Genomic DNA, 17,035 nt, shown 5'->3' on the forward strand with positions numbered 1-17,035 from the left:
GCCTTAATCTCACTTGCAGCTTAATTCCCCTTTGGCGTGTACCCAAACCTGTGTGCAGGTTCCAGGGATCAGGACGTGGACATCTTTGGGGGCATCTGTGCCGCCTACCGGAGAGTCTAAGAAGCAAGACATTTTGCCTAGAGCCTAAGGCTTGAGCTGCCAGTAGCAAAATATCAAACAGGAAAATGTCATCCTAAACCGCCATGGTTGTCGAGATTTAACACGTGGGCTTTATCTGGAAGGTGCTAACAAGTTGCTTCAGAATGAAGCGGTGGGACTGAGGCTTTAGGAGCTAAATGTGGACTTAGGGCAGGTATTTAGAAGGAGATTGATGTTTACCTTTTTTAAAGCAATTCATTTTTGTTTCCTCTCCTATGTATAGAAAGCTAAGTTCTTACTCAGAATATCCCCAAGGGGCGCCTGGGTGGCTCAGTCGGTTAAGCGCCCGGCTTCGGCTCAGGTCATGATCTCGCGGGTTCGTGAGTTCCAGCCCTGCATCGGGCTCTGTGCTGACAGCTCAGAGCCTGGAGCCTGCTTCGGATTCTGCGTCTCCCTCTCTCTCTGCCCCTCCCCTGTTTGTGCTCTCTTTGTGTCTCAAAAATAAATAAACATCAAAAATTTTTTTTAAATATTACCAAAAAAAAAGAATTTACCGGGGCGCCTGGGTGGCGCAGTCGGTTAAGCGTCCGACTTCAGCTCAGGTCACGATCTCGCGGTCTGTGAGTTCGAGCCCCGTGTCAGGCTCTGGGCTGATGGCTCGGAGCCTGGAGCCTGTTTCCGATTCTGTGTCTCCCTCTCTCTCTACCCCTCCCCCGTTCATGCTCTGTCTCTCTCTGTCGCAAAAATAAATAAACGTTGAAAAAAAAAAAAAAAAAGAATTTACCCAAAAAAGCAGGGTCCACTTATGGTTTCTTTTTTTTTTTTTTTAAGTTTATTTATTTTGAGAGAGAGAGAAAGAGAAGAAGAGAGAGAGAAGGAGTGGGAAGGGGCAGAGAGAATTGCATCCAGGCTCCACACTGCCAGCATGGAGCCTGATGTGGGGCTCAAACCCACAAACCAGGAGATCGTGACCTGAACTGAAATCAAAAAAGTGTGGAACATTTGACAAATTTGCATCACCTCCTTGCACAGGAGCCATGCGAATCTTCTCTGTATTGTTCCAATTTTAGTATATGTACTGTCGAAGCAAACACTGGATTCCTTTTAAAAACCACCCAATATTATTATTCATATGCACAACATGTCTACACAGAGACCCATGAAGCCCTCCTACACAGACACATTCACACAAGCTCACGTATTTCCTCACATGTGTACCTGCTGCCTCGCCCTGTTCGTGGGATCTCTTTTCTGTGGCTCTCTGTGGCCCTCATTTGTTCTCTGCCCTGGCAGACCTGTGTGCTGTGTATCTTCCTGCCGGTAACAGGCTTACTCTGGTGGTGGTTCTCACAAGGGTCATTGTATAAACCTCTCTAGTAGGCATGCAAAAATCTCCAGGGAGACCTCCATTGTTTGAAAATGTCTGCCTCCTGCACCTTTGCCGTGATTTGGCCATGATTTGATATAACTTCCTGAGATGGTTCTTCTCCCTGACACCCATCGAGAGTTTAATGAATATCGAATACCTGGTTTTGAATGGTGTCTGATGACAATTTCTTAAGCTTTGAGTAGCCTCCTTAAAGCAGCTCTGTCCAACAGAACTTTCTGTGATGCCAGAACTATTCTGTATCTGCACTGCCCAGTATGGTGGTCATCTGGCTACCGAACTCCTAAAATGTGGACATACAGGAAGAGTAAAGGACTTGCTAGTTACTAACCCAGAGGACAAACATTTAATAAATGGTAACCTACACTTTTATTTTGTTTTGAATTACTTTTTAAAATGTTGGGTATCTTTTTTCCCTTTTCTTTTTTCTAGTTTTTGCAGAAGTCAAAATTCATTCACATGGGTGTAATTGTACTCATCTTACTCTTTCCTAGACCCGTTTTGATTTATAACATTTTTGATTAAAGTATCTTTGGTCTCCAAACAAATGATTCTTTCTCTTGCCCCTCTTTACTCTTCCTGATATATATCAGCTTTATTGAGATATAATTCACATAGCATACAATTCAGTCATGTAAAGTATATAATTCAATGGCTTTTAGTATTTTTACAGAGTTGTAGAACCATTAATACAGTGGATTTTATATTTTCATTGTCCCAAGAAGAAACTCGGTCCTCATTAGTGGTCCCTGCCCAGTTCTCCCCAACCCCGTCCCCCTCCCTAGCCAATTAGTAATTGGCTTTCTGTCTCTGTGGGTTTGTCTATTCTGAACATTTCATATCATATATATATATATACATATATATGTATATATATATATGTATATATATATATATGGAATCTTATAATATGTGGTCCTTTGTGACTGGCTTCTTTCACTTAGCGTGGTGTTCTTAGGGTTCATCCGTGTTGTAGTAATCCGTTTCTTTTTACTGCCAGTAATATTCCATTGTATGGATATGCCACATTTTATGTATCCATTCATTGGCTAAGGGACATTGGGTCGTTTCCACCTTATTTGCTAGAATTATGCTGCTGTGAATATTGACGCACAACTGTGTGTGTGAACCCAGGTTCTCCTTTCTCTCGGGTATCTAGAGTGGAATTGTTAAATGATATGGAAGCTCTGCTCAACCTTTTGAGAAACTGCCAGGCTATTTTCCAAAGTGCCTGCATCATTTCACATTGCTGCCAGTAATACATGAGAGTTTCAGTTTCTCTACATCCTCACCAACATTGGTATTATGTTTTTTCTTGACATCCTTATAGCCAAGCTGATGGGTGTCAAGTGATAACTCCGTGTGGTTTTCATGTGTATTTCCCTAATGGCTAATGATGTTGAGCATCTTTCCATGTGCTTATTGGCCGTTTGTATATCTTTTTTGGAAAAATGTCTGTTCAGATCCTTTGTCCATTTTTTTTTTTCCTTTGCCTGTTTTTTAATTAAATAATTTGTCTCTCTTTCTGTTCTCTTAATTTGGCCTGGGCAGGATGCTGACATGCTTACTGGTGATGAGCAAGTATGGAAGGAAGTTCAAGAATCGCTGAAAAAAATTGAGGAACTGAAGGCACATTGGAGTATCCTTTTACCTGTGGATTGAGCTGTATCCTTGGGATTGCTTCTTTATTGGTTGGAGCTTGGTGTTAATGAAACCCAAGTCCACGGTTTGACTTCTGTGTGAGCCAGTGAGCTTCATTCTGTGTCATGGTCACAGGCTGCATCCCAATCCCTGCCAACAGTTTGGGTAATGGCTAGGGAAGGCCATGGCCGGATCAGTGTGAGTACCTCACCATCATTCAATAGTAATCAAGACTCATGACCAGTAATTGGACAGTAAATAGTAGTCTGTATACAAGGTAACAAATTTCTAAATTCCCTGCGCCTATAACCTACGTCTCTGGGAAAGAATAACTCAGAATCTTTATAACTTAATGTCATTGACCTTCAGATCTAGAAGCTTCATATTAAATTAACCACAACTACAATGGCAGTGGGAGTCACCACATAATAAATTTTCTTGGCATAAAACAGTAAGGACCATGAGTGGGTCAAAGTTCAGAGAGTAGGAGAGAGCACTTATGCTGGAGGCTATGTGGGGAGGCTATGCTGACGTTATGCCGAGTAAAAGGTGGCCCAAATCAGGGACAGGGTTTGGATGGGCAGAGGCTGAGGAGGGGGTCGCTTCCAGTAGGGGAGGTCACCTGAGCAAAAATGCAACAGAGGGAAACCACCCAGTAAGAAGAAATAGACCAAGATGAAAAAGATCGAAATGTCATTCAGATGCCACGGGGAAATTCTTACCCCGATCAGTAAGAAAATCTGCAGACGAGGTGTTCTTGAAAGCAATGTAAAGAATAGGAGAGGTGGATAGATAGATGTTCTTACCTTCAAAGGTGAAATAAGTAATTTCTGAAGTCTGTACCCAGTGGGTGGTTTTTTTGTTTCTTTGTTTGTTTGTTGTTGCAGGTTGGGTAAGGAATCTAATTGGTTACTAAAGGAAGGAAAAAGGAAGCTGTGATCAGCCCAAGGCTGCAGGGTTTACCAAGAGCAAGGGAGTCCCAGCTTTCTTTGGCAAAGTTTGTATGTAGATTCCAGAAGGAGATTCAGTTAGAAGTGGCCAAGAAATTGATGCTGGATGTTAGCCTGGCCGGACGTCTTCCTAAATGGTTGAACAGCCGTATGAGAAAATGCTGCCACCCAGGTCCCTGTCACTCTGGAGTTCTCTGTCCCCCCTCCCCCCCACCTCCAGTTCTCTTCCACCTTTGACTCTGTACCTTGAGTGAACACACGGAGCACAGGGTCATCACATTCCCAAAGGTTATAGTGGGGAGGATGGCAGAGGGGGGCTGATACGATCCCTGAAGGTTTGAATGATGCCTGAATCCAAAAAGATGAAATGCAACAAGAACGTATATAAAATCTTCTATCTGGGTCAAAAAGCTTAAGTCTGTAAATGTACCTAAAGCTTAGCAATAGCAAAACATGTGGAACAATTTTAGGGTTTTAGTAAACAGCAAAGTTTAATAAAGTTTACAAGGATGACATAACCCCTCAAAAAACTACTGTGATCTTGGGCTGTATTAATAGAGAATAGAAAGTAAGAAAGGTGATGCTTTTAGTGTGATCATATCTGTAGTTTTCTGTTCACTTTAGGGTAGGACATGTTAAGGAAGGTGTAGGAAAATTGGAATCGGTTTTGAAGAGTGGAACCAGGATCCCAGTGGAATTTGAAACCCTGTCCATAGGAAGGATTGGCATTATTGGGAAAACAGTCAAATCTGGGAATGAGAGGGGGTCCTCCTTGGTCTCAGAGAACCGTTGCAGTTAGAGAAGTAGGGTCATTCTCTGTTGTCCCATGCAGTAGAATTAGGTCCCTGATGACCCTGCTACAGTTGGGTTTCACTGCAAACTGACTCTGTGCCTGCCACCTTGCCAGTCACAACCCAGCCTTTGGTCCACCCTTAATCATGGAATAGATCGGAGGGTCTATTAAGAGGACACAACTTGGGGCGCCTGGGTGGCGCAGTCGGTTAAGTGTCCGACTTCAGCCAGGTCACGATCTCGCGGTCCGGGAGTTCGAGCCCCGCGTCAGGCTCTGGGCTGATGGCTCAGAGCCTGGAGCCTGTTTCTGATTCTGTGTCTCCCTCTTTCTCTGCCCCTCCCCCGTTCATGCTGTGTCTCTCTCTCTGTCCCAAAAATGAATAAACGTTGAAAAAAAAAAAAAAAAGAGGACACAACCCTGCACTCACAACTCTCACACGTAAATGAACACCTGTTTTGGTAAATATGTATTTGAGAGGCATCAAAGGCAGAGTAGTCAGCTCTGGGAGGTTAAAGAAGGTTCCAGAGAGGAGGTGACCACTGAGTTGTGTCTGGGAGGCACAGTGGGAATTCTCCAGGCCGACGCCGTGAAGAAGGCCACCCGCCAGAGCGGGGAGCCTGTGTAGACGGGCAGAATGTGAAATCACGTGCTGTCCCCAGATCATGCTTGTTCAGTATGGGGGGGGCGCCCCGGCAAGGCCTTACAGGCCGTGCATGGAGATGATGCTTTCTAGGGGAGAGGGGCCCGTGGAGGACTTAAGCAGAATAATATGATACTAAGTGAGTAAAAGCTCGGTGGTTCCAAGGAGTTGACTAATTTCCCTTTATTCCCCTTTTCCTCCCCCCCATTCCTCTTACTGTCATTGAAAAGCGTGCAGGAAAAAGGGTATCCGAGGGACCGTTCTGTCCGCTTCAGGTAGGCTCTCCACCCTGCTCCGGTCTAGAGCTCAATTCCTCACTGGAACAGAACGGATCGTACTCGACACCAAGCAAATGCCGGTGACTACATTTTTGAGCAAATACAATGTCAACATTAGCTTGGGGGAAAAGCCTCTTAGTTAAAATTATTCCATTTTTTTGCTCACTGGGGTGTTTTACAGGAAAGGCTGGCCTTGTTTGCCAGGAGACAGTTGCCAATGTTACGAAGGGAAATTGGCACGCGCTCCCTTCCAGCCTGCTGGGGGATAAAGTGGATGTGTTCCTATCAGTGGCTGCAGAATATCACATCTGGTTTTTATTTCTAAGGCTTGTCACCTCAAACCTCTTTGAAATGAGTCGGAGCGTAGATAAACGAATAGGCAAATAGCAATGGAGGTCAAGCAACACAATGTTCAAATAAGGTGCAAAGTCTTGCCACAGAAATGTCTAGCGTTGTGTAAGAGACAGTCATTCCTTCTGACAGTTCGTCATGTATCTAATCCTGGAATGAAAAGCCACAAAGGTTAGCCCGGCAATCTGTTACAAAATCAGTGCACTGCCTCTGCCTAAGCTACCGCCCACCCCCAACGTCTGGGGATACACTCGGCACACTTTAAACATGTGTGTCAGATGGGTACGAAAGAAAGGCACCGACTCCCTTTTCTTCAATGAATGTACCTCTTCTGAGAGCAGAGTCGACCCCTCAGAGACAGGACTCATGCTGAAATTACAGAGTGTAGTGTGCAGAAATCTGAAGTAAAGACCCTCAGCCGTGCATTGTGGCACTTGTGATTCTAAGTAAGGAAGTCGTGCCTTTGGGGTGAGGTATTCTGCCTCTAGGCGAAGAGAAGCATATTTCCTGGAGGGTTAATGAAGACATTAGTTCCCACTCACACAGGCAGCTTGATTGGTTTATTACAAGTGTTTGCTGACGTTCTGGAAGGCCGCACCGCCTGGCCGGCATGGAGGCTAGGAGCGGTAGATGTTGCTGGAGGGTGGGATAAAGGGGCACTGAAGTGCACCGTTCAGGGCGGGCGTGCGGTGTGAGAGCCCAACGGAGGATGGAGGGGGCTTCGGTCAGGGGCACTGATCGCGAAGAGACCGGCTTGTGTGCTGGAGGTGAGGGGTGTGGGTAGGAGGGGGTTCGGTCCGCTGAGCCGTTTTCCTTACGCCTGGTCACGATCAGGGCTCCTGTCCCCTAGGTGCTCACCTGGGTGACATCCTCAGAGCCTCAGATCTGACAAATGACAGAAGTAGCTCACACTGAAATCCAGCTTTATCTGCAGTCAAAGGCTATGCCATTTCTGTCGCGTCTGAAATCTGCAAACCGAGTGCAGATTTCGCCCCAGTGGAATTCTGCACATGAAAGCAGGTGGATTGGAGCCACACAGGCTGAAGGCGGGGAGGGCCAGCCCCAGACCGGCGTCCTCGTGGCCTCCCCTCATCTGACACCAGCAGTGGAGGCTGTGCAGGAAGGGAGCTGTCTTCCGCCGTGCTTCTAGAGTGATCCACCCGGGAGGGATTCAGAGCACGCTCCATACACCGTGCGCTCAGTCCTCCGACTCCCTCTGGAACAGCACGGGGAGTAATAGCCGTTGTCAAAAGTGCGATCACACCGCAGTCCCACGGGAGTGAGTTATGGGTTCACAGCGAGTCGGAAAGTCAGAGCTGCTCCTAAGTGGGTATCGGGTCTTCTCCCTGCCCTTTTTAAAGCATCATTCGCCCTGCCCACAGTTTACATGCAGGAGCCATGTTCTTAATATTATCTTGTGCTTTGGGGGCTCAAAATACGAATTTTTTTTTTTTTTTTTTGGTTAAGTATAGGCTTGGATCACTTTTGCTTTATAATCAAGAAACTTCAATATGAGGCCCAGTGGGGACGTACTTGTTCAACCTGCTTCCCCTCCTGTGGGCCAGTGAGTGGCTGTGGGCTTGGTTTCACGTATGCCCGAGGTTCAAACGACACAGAAGCAGAAATGAGCTCCTCCTCTTAGACAGGGAATCTGCCTGAAGCTTCTTTAATTTCAGACCAGTTTTGTAACGGAAGCTGACGGCATGCATAATTTCAACTGGACCTAACTGGTAGTCCAGTTTAATAAACAGCTGTATTCACTCCGTGCCTGGATGTAAAGAGAACGCTTACAGGAGTCGGAAGAAAGAACGGTTCTTTGGGTGTCTTAATCCCCCAAAGTACAGGCTTGCGTGGAAGATGGCTTGTTGATGTAAAAACAGAATTTACTTGTCTGAGACGCCACTTACGTGTTTTTGTTTCTCGAGTGTGTTTGCAGGCAGCTCATCTGTGCAAAATAATGGGCTCTTCCTTCCCTCCTGTGCCTGGGAGCTCTTCAGCCTCTTAGAGAATCGCACTTTACTTGTTTTCTGGCTGAAGACAATGAATCCTTAACTAAGGTCAATAACAGAGTGGGAGCAGGTCCTGGCCATGTGCCAGGCGATCATCAGCAGCAACTCGGAACGGCTTCCCGATATCAACATCTACCAGCTGAAGGTGCTCGACTGCGCCATGGACGCCTGCATCAACCTGGGTCTGCTGGAGGAGGCCTTGTTCTACGGAATTCGGACCATGGAGCCGTACAGGTGAGTGCCAGCGAGAGGGCCGGAGGAAAGGCTGCGTGTCTTCTGTGGGCGTGGGACCGACATCCCCAAGTCACTCGGCTTACTCTGCTTTCCCGAGCGTTGGCTTCCGTTCCCATCCGCTTCTCGGTCAGCGTGCAAAACCAGACCTTGTTTCGTCCACTCCTTTGTGCGTTGGCTCTTGTGCATACGCTCGTCGTTCGTACACTCGTTCCTGCGCGTGTCAGGCGCCGTGGGTGTGCAGAGACGAGCGAGACGCCGTGTGTGTGGAGCCGGTGGTTACAGCGCGGTGTCCTGCTTGCGGCGGCGGGGTGGAGGCGGAGGGCTGAGGGCGGCCGCGGGGGCCCGTGGCCCGTACCGGCCGGGGGAGGCCGAGGCATTAGCTTTTGCCGATCCAGGTGAGGGTGGCCCGTCTGGGGCCCTCGGTCTGGCCGACGAGCGACCGTCTCTTCCACCTTGACGGCTCCTGGGGTGCCCTCGCTGGAGCCATTTAGCCTCACGGCCCCCTTATGACCCAGGCTCAAACGTGTCATCGAGCCAGGCGAAGGAGCTGTTGCCGATTGATTGCTCCTTGACTGACTTCAGCTCCCTCCGACCAGTGGGTGTTCTGTCCCTGGATGTTGCAGTAACTCAGAGGAGCTTTGGCAGAATTGACAGCCGGTGCTGCGCTTTGGTGCCGGTGGGGCTGAGAACACAAGTGTGGAAGTTGGGATAGATCGGCCCAAGGGAAGGGGCACAGCCGTTCGTACCACCATCTGAGGTTGGATCAGATCCCCCACTGCTGAGAAGGTGCCCTGAAGCCTGGGGAGCGTGGGGGAGGGGGGGAGGTCCCTGGAGAGCCGAGGCTCCATCCCGGGTAGCTCTGAAGACCATGGGGACACGACGTCAGCCCCGAGGGGCGAAGCAGAGGGGGAACCAGGTCTCCACCTAGGCCGCGTGGCTCAACGGGCCAGGGAGGGGCTGTACGTGAAGAGAGGGGCAGAGTCCCGGGTACTGCCTGTCCCGCCTCGAGGAGAGCCTCGGGAGAGGACCGAGAGGGGAAGTGACGAGGATGCACATGAGAACGGAAGCAAGCCCAGGGTCTAGGATATCAGTTCAGGTGGGAACTGAGGCACGAGGAAGTGAGACACGAGGCCGGGAAGCCGGGCCTGGGCCTGGAGCGCGGTGCCGGCAGAGAGGAGCCTGAAGACCCCACCGGCCGGGTGGGCGGCAGGGGTGTGCAGGCCGGCCGTGGCCCTGGGGTGCCCGAGGGTGTTTTCAGAGCTTCCGTAGGTGGCTTCTTCCACTGCTTGTGGTGGAACAGCTCTGGAATCCAGACTGTGAGTCAGCGCTAATCAAACTTAAGAGAGATCGCCTTGAGGGCTGAGACTGTCGACTTTCCCATGAGCGGGAAACGTCTGTTTGGTATGATGAATCTTGCGGGTTTGCAGAGCATGTGAAGTGAGCACAAAGAGATAAGGCTTCATTCTCTGAGCCTCAGTGTTGCAACGAGAGGCGGGTCCGCGACAGTCGGTGTCACCTCGCTCTGAACTCTGGGGCTCGGTGTGAGGAAGCCAAACCACAGGCTGAGCGGATGGACTGAGGCCAGGAGACGCCGGCTGGGAAAATCCTTCCTGCGGTCCCTCCACTGCCCCTCCCCCCACTCCGGCTGCTGCGGGACGTGCGCCCACTTCTCCTCCTGCCCTCCCTCCATCCTTCCCCCCACCGGGCTGCCCTGCGGGCCGCTCAGCACAGACACAGGAGGACCCCACTTCAAGGGCGCTATGAGTAACCGAGAGCCAACAGAGAGAAGTCAGGTGGACGCTGTCATACTTGGCCTTTCTTCGCTTTAGCGCAGCAAGAGTGAAAATAAGGGACACAAGGTCAGGTGCGGTGCAAGCCCTTTAGCGATCTTAACTGTGAGGTGGGCATCTGGAAGTTGGTGACGCTTTTTGCCCCCTGCCTGTACACGAGGGAGTTTATTCTGTGGGTCGTCAAACACCTACCCGGTCTCCCCACAGGTGATCTAGGTAGACTTTGGGTTCACCTTTGGCTGAGGACGTGGGCAGTTAGCTCTGCATGAGTTACCGAGAGGTGACCGGATTGCCACCTGCTCTAACAGTTTTACAATGTTAATATACTGTTTGTAACAGCTAGATTGAGGTCAGGACACCAGGGGTGACTTTTCTCACTCCTGACCTTGGCTAAATTTTAACAACTACTGACCTCAGAGGAGAAGGTGTCCACATTCTGTTTTTGTCCAAATCACCATGTTGCCTTCAGCTCCCTTCTTGCCCGTCTGTCATTTATTTTTACTCAGTAGAAATAAGTTCCCTTTATGTTGCAACGCAGCATGAAAATCTTTATGTTTCATAAAGTAGGTTGGCGTTAATTCACATTCAACAGAATTTATCATCTTTAGCTCATACTGTTTCCTCTTGAGAGGTTCTGTGATTATAGATGCATGGTCGTCTGTCCTGTAGCACTATGAACATTAAGCAGAAGGAAAGCAATTTAAAGGTATTTCATAAATTTTAATAAAAAATAATTAAATAAAATCTTAAAAAATTTTTTAATGTTTATTTCTGAGACAGAGAGACAGAGCATGAGTGGAGGAAGGGCAGAGAGAGAGGGAGACACAGAATCTGAAGCAGGACACAGAATCTGAGCTGTCAGCACAGAGCCCAACGTGGGGCTTGAACTCATGAACCCGTGAGATCATGACCCGAGCCGAAGTCAGTCGCTCAACGACTGAGCCACCCAGACGCCCCTAAATAAAATCTTAACCATAAGATGAATTGAGTTCCGAAAGTCAGTTTGCTGGTGGTAGTTCAGAGTTTGGGAAACATTTTCCTGTTGAAGAAGGTGTTCATGATTATGGTGCTATCACAAGACTAGCCCTTGAAAGTCTGCTCAGCCCCAGATATCACCAGTGTTTACCATACAGTTTAAAAAGATAAAAAAGGAGAAAGTAATACAAAAACAAAACTGAGCATTACCTTAAACTTAAGATTTAAATCATGATGGCTATAAATTAGACTTGATTTTCTTTAGGACCCGGAGAAAGAGCTAGAGATGCAGAGGCTTTTTAAGGCTTTGAGGGGGACTTCAGTGCATTCGCACGTGTTCTGGTAACATAACTTTTGTTGGGAGAATAGCATTACTTCCAGGAGAGGGTGCTTTCAAAGGAACACGAGATAAAGATCACCCTCATTTTTCAAAGTCAGGTCCCACTCCCTGGAGATAAGCAGGATGAGTTTCTTCCCTGAAATTTTCAGTACACATACATAAACCTGCGTCCACAGGACACTTACGTGGTTCTCTAAGGCCTCTGTTCTTTCTCTCAGTTTCCCAGTGATTCTCACACCCTCGGAGACCCTCATTTCCCCCCCACTCTCCCCTTGAAACTGCTCCGTCGGACTCTTGTACCTCTCCTTCCTCTCCTTTCTTTCTGTCTTGCCTCTTCTTGTCTTTGTCGTGGAGAGACTCAGCCCCAGTCTTGATCTGTTACGCGCGCCCGGCAAGGTGGTGGGTGGGGAAGGGGGGGATGAGCCAGAGAAGCGAGGGAGGAGCCAAGCAGTCTTCTTAGCGGGCAGAGAAGAGAAAATCCCATGTTCTACTAGTGGTTGTTTTCACTTCACTACAGAGTGAGGACATGGTGCAGATCAGCTTCTGTATGTCTACCTTGTTCTTTTTAACAGATATATACAGTGTCCTCTCATGTACATTCCTGTACCGTAATTTGCAGACTAGTCCCCATTGTTTCCATTTATGTTTACTATTTGAAGAAATGCTGCCATTAACGTCCACGTACTTGGATCTTTGTGTATAGATATATAGGACAAATCCATATGGTAAATTCCTAAATGCTAACTTGCCGCATCAAAACGTGCATTCATTTAATTTTTTTCAAGTTTATTTATTTTGAGAGAGAGCGTGCACATGAGGGGCCCACAGAGAGGGAGAGAGAGTCCCAAGCAGGCTCTGCACCATCAGCACAGAGCCCGGCTCAGGGCTTGAACTCATCAACCACAAGATCATGACCTGCCCTGAAATCAAGAGTCGGATGCTTACCTGACTGAGCCACCCAGGCGTCCCAAAATGTACGTTCATTTTATTTATTTATTTATTTATTTATTTATTTTTTTATTTTTTTATTTTTTTTGAACGTTTATTTATTTTTGGGACAGAGAGAGACAGAGCATGAACGGGGGAGGGGCAGAGAGAGAGGGAGACACAGAATCGGAAACAGGCTCCAGGCTCCGAGCCATCAGCCCAGAGCCTGACGCGGGGCTCGAACTCACGGACGGCGAGATCGTGACCTGGCTGAAGTCGGACGCTCAACCGACTGCGCCACCCAGGCGCCCCTGTACGTTCATTTTAAATGGAGGTAACGGTCACCAAACTGTGTCCCCCATCCACCAAGATGTCACTTTCCTCAAAAGAACGGAGAATGGGTGACATGATTTTTATATATCTGCTCTAAATTCACTTCAAAATATATGAGTCTTCTCCTTTTCCTTGACCAAAGCCTGCTCTTATAGGGTGAGATTTGCTGCCATTGACCTGACAAACGGTGTTTTGTGGTGGCGGGAAGGACATTTTGTGAGCATCCTGGGAAAGCGCAGAACATGAACCACGAAGGGATTTGAACAAGCGGGCGCGGGATCCGAGACGGGAGCGGCGTGAAATCCGCCTTGTGGAAGCCAAGGCTGAGAAGAGTGACCTCAGCCCCCACAGTTTCCTGTGCCCTGTTGTCAGAAGAAATGGTGGGAGCGCGGAAGTGAAGGGAGCTGGTGGTTTGGGGACACGACGTGCTTATGGGTCAGGTGCCTGTAACCTCGAGACCGCCAGCGATTACACAGCAGCCCCACCATTTTCATTCTGCCAGCAATGTTTTAACTTTCCCTCGGAAGCTTTGGTCAGCTGATGAAATGTAAGGTTTCATCCCAGCGACGCCTGCCGCTGCTGTTCTCAAGCTGGCTTTTCTTCTCAAGGCCTGCACTGGCTCTTTGGTGGGTTTTTGTCATCAATCACTGTGACGTGGTGGTCCAGGAGCCAGCAGAGCGAGTGGGCACGGCCGGGGCTGGAAGAGCCACGGGTGCCGTCCCCCACCCGGCCCTGACCTGGGCCTGCCCTCGCAGCCCCTCATCCCTGCGTCGCACAGGTGCCGTTAGCTTGCCCTCTGACGATGCGTGTGTCTGTGTCCCTGTCCGGAAGCTCCTTCCGGGAGGGCAGGGGCCTTGGCCGGGGTATCTGGCGTGGAACTTTCCTCAGCCGCACCCACAGAGTGGCACCTGGAGACCAAACTGGAGCCCGGTCCCCACCCAGGAGGGGAGATGAGCATCTGGACTTCCCCCAGTGTCCTGCTCACTCACCTTCTTTGTCTCACAAGTGAGAATTGTCTCACCCGGCGAGTGAACAGATGTTTTATTCTCTGCCCGCTGACGGGGACAGTAATCCTTTGGCCACTGAGTCATTTTTTCCACACTATAATTTTTAATTAGAGTGTCTTTGGTGGCCAGAACCGTGTCCAAGATTTTGAGCTCTACGTGTGTGTGTGTAAAATACTGAGTTGCCTGATAACATCTAACCAGGACCTCCTTTTCTTTGCTGCCAGTTTCTTTTTTTTTTTTTTAATTTTTTTTTCCAACGTTTTTATTTTTATTTTTGGGACAGAGAGAGACAGAGCATGAACGGGGGAGGGGCAGAGAGAGAGGGAGACACAGAATCGGAAACAGGCTCCAGGCTCTGAGCCATCAGCCCAGAGCCCGACGCGGGGCTTGAACTCACGGACCGCGAGATCGTGACCTGGCTGAAGTCGGACGCCCAACCGACTGCGCCACCCAGGCGCCCCTGCCGCCAGTTTCTTAACATTGGTTTCTTAGCCTCGGCTGCCGTCTGGACACCGGGGTGGTGACCACCTGCGTGGCAGTGGGGAACCCGGTCTGTCAGGGCCCAAGAACTTCCAGTTTAAACTTTTAATATCAGGCCTTTTAATTCAGTCCCCAAGGGCTCTCCTCCTCCAGAGTCTAGAAATACAATAAAGGAAACACAAAAGAGAAGGAGGAAGAAGAAAAGAAAAACAGGACACAGCAGCAGTGACAGTCTCGTGACAGTTCTGGAAGAGGAATCAGGGACAGCCTGTGCCGGGGCCTGGCATGGGGCCCTGACCCCCCAGTGCCTCTGAACAAGAGGAGTGGGTGGCCGTGCCCCGCCCCCCGACTCTCCTGTAGGCCGCAGCCCTGACCCCAGGCCCCCGGCACTGGAAGGAATGTTCCAGGTTCTGACAGAGCCCCGGGTGATGGCAGACACGCTTGGGACATCTGGCAGTTTCTCAGACCAAGCCCTAATCCGACTTGGCTGTTTCCCACCTGACTTCAGGCTGACACAAAGTGATCGGGCGCTGGTGATACTCGTAAGGCCCTGACTGGGGCGGGGAAGGTGACCCACGCATCACCTCCAGCATGCTGCACGTGGCAGAACACGGATAAAACCTGTGCTGTCAGCTTCTGGCCACACAATTCCACACGGTGTCTCCTGGCTCCTGGAGGGCCACCGCCTGACCGTCTTTCTGAGGCCCTGCCTCTTACTTGTTTTCTTTTGGATCATATTTTTGAAATCCTCTGCTGAGCTTTTTCCCACCGACTCCCCCTGTGCCACGAGGATTCGATCCACATATTGTCCACAACCACTTTCTTGTCAGACGAGAAAATTCAGAAGCTGTTCATTCCTGCCCCTCCCCGTGTGAGCACCCCTATGCCCCCGCCCCTCTGTGCACGTGCGTCCACGTGGAATCTGTGCATGTCTGTCCACGTGGACGCCGTGAGTGGGAGCCTGTAGGAAGTGAGACATCTGTAGGAAGTCCACCTTCCCCGACTCCGTGAGTAGAAGATGGTCTGTTCATTATGCCTGGTAGTAGGAGCCGGAGTGGGATATTTTACCCACCCTCCACACTTGGTCAGCGGCATCCTGCGTGGCCTTCTGGATACACAGGATCATTTGAATGGGGACGTCTCAAGCTCCTGGCTCAGGCACATGCTCGTTTCCTCAAGAGAAGGACTTCCCGAGACCTACTACGTGCACTGTGGTAGATGTTGGCAAACCAAAGCAGGGTCCTGACTCCCGTGGAGCTTGTGGACAGGGCTCAGAAGCCAGCTGTGTGCCCCACTTGGGTCTTTCCAGAAAGCCAGGCATTTGAGAACCTGAGAGGAATTCTTGAGCCAAATCAAGGCTGGCCTGATTGGACAGGCCCGAATGAGATTTTAGCAGTGCTGGAGTAGGAGTACCTTCAGTGGATCGAGTACCTGCACCTTGTGGAGTTTATTGGCCAATTTCCAGACTTCACTCACCGGCCTCCGGTGTTGAAGCCTCGCGTGGAAAGAAGAGTTGGTGGCTCTGGTTTCCCAAAGCCCTCGCTACCCCGTTCTGGGAGCTCGCGTCCCGTGTAGCTCGGCCGTGCCCCACTCCAGCCGGCCCTGGCCGTATTAGTTTGCTCGGGCTTCCATAACGGAATGCCACAGACTGAGTGGCTCAACAACAGAAATTTGTTTTCCGAAGTCCAAGTTCGGGGTTCCAGCAGGTTTGGCTCCTTCTGAGGCCTCTCTTCGTGGCTTGCACTAGGCCGTCTTCTCCCTGTCCGCCTGTGATCTCTCCTCAGCACGCGTGCTGCCCGGGTGTCCCTATGTGCCCAGATTTCTTCTTCTTATAAGCAACCAGTCCTACTGGATTAGGGCCCACCCCAAGGGCCTCCTTTGACTTTAGCACCTCTTTAAACGTCTTCTCTCCAAAAACACAATCTGAGGTACTGGGGGTTGGGGCTTTAACGTCTGAATTCCGGAGGGACAGAGGTCAGCTCCTAACACCGGCTGTATCTGCCTCAGCCACTGCCTCCTGATTCTCCATTCCGGGAGAATACCAGTTCCAAGGACCACTCCCCCACGCTTATCTTGCGTGGTGTATTTGGACCTACTGGAAGTCACCCGTCTGCCTTGGAAAAGGAACTTCCTGCCTCTTGGGCTTCCAGTTGAGCTCAGGAACTCTAAGGGCCAGCACGCGTGAGTCTCTAGGAGTAACTGGGGTAAACCTCGACTCTCCGCTCACGACCGACCCGGTGCTGGTACGAATAGTGGGTGCTAGCGGGTCACTAGAGGATCCTTCTCCCAGAGGCCGGCCTTCCAGGGGACACTCATGAGAGAAGGTAGTGATTGGACTTGGCATTTTTCATGCAACCATTTTGACACAGCCTTCAAACCAAATGCTTAAACTCTCAGCTACCTTTGTTATAAGATAATGTGAACAATAGAGGTTCTTCCCTGTGAGATAATTTGCCTGGGACACTTTCAGGTTCTTCAGCCCCATCAGAAACTGACCAGGTGGTTAGATATTAACAAAAATTGTACATAATAGTGCAGTGGCATTTCTGAGCACCCGGGGACCATGTGGGTGGTGGTGTTAAGAAAGCCTGTAGTTCAAGTTAGGTGGCTCTATACATTCTGGCCTGGGTGATGATCTGTGACAACATGACACTGCTTGCATTTTACGTTTTAAATCTTCCCTCATTTCCCGTCCTTACTTGGGGCGAGAATATCAATTCCTCTTTGCTCCAAAACCCGACAGCCATGAGTCAGCCTTATCCATTGCTACAATCTTCCCTGCCTTTTGAGCCCCCAGGGTA

At 49.6% G+C, this 17,035-nt stretch overlaps 1 protein-coding gene and 1 non-coding gene across 3 annotated transcripts in view; one reads left to right on the plus strand and one right to left on the minus strand.

Annotated features, from left to right (window-relative positions):
- Positions 1-17,035, plus strand: part of SMYD3 (SET and MYND domain containing 3) — a 645,009-nt gene that overhangs the window by 539,890 nt on the left and 88,084 nt on the right. For both annotated transcript variants that reach the window (XM_030301800.1, XM_032591869.1), the window contains 2 exons: positions 3,038-3,125; positions 8,208-8,382. In XM_030301800.1, the coding sequence (XP_030157660.1) occupies positions 3,038-3,125; positions 8,208-8,382 (263 nt within the window). The remainder of the gene's footprint in view (positions 1-3,037; positions 3,126-8,207; positions 8,383-17,035) is intronic.
- LOC115505784 lies at positions 1,087-1,191 on the minus strand. Its single transcript, XR_003966140.1, has one exon. It is a non-coding gene; the product is annotated as a U6 spliceosomal RNA (small nuclear RNA).

Source organism: Lynx canadensis, chromosome F1 (genome assembly GCF_007474595.2).
Source record: "Lynx canadensis isolate LIC74 chromosome F1, mLynCan4.pri.v2, whole genome shotgun sequence".
NCBI lineage: Eukaryota > Metazoa > Chordata > Mammalia > Carnivora > Felidae > Lynx > Lynx canadensis.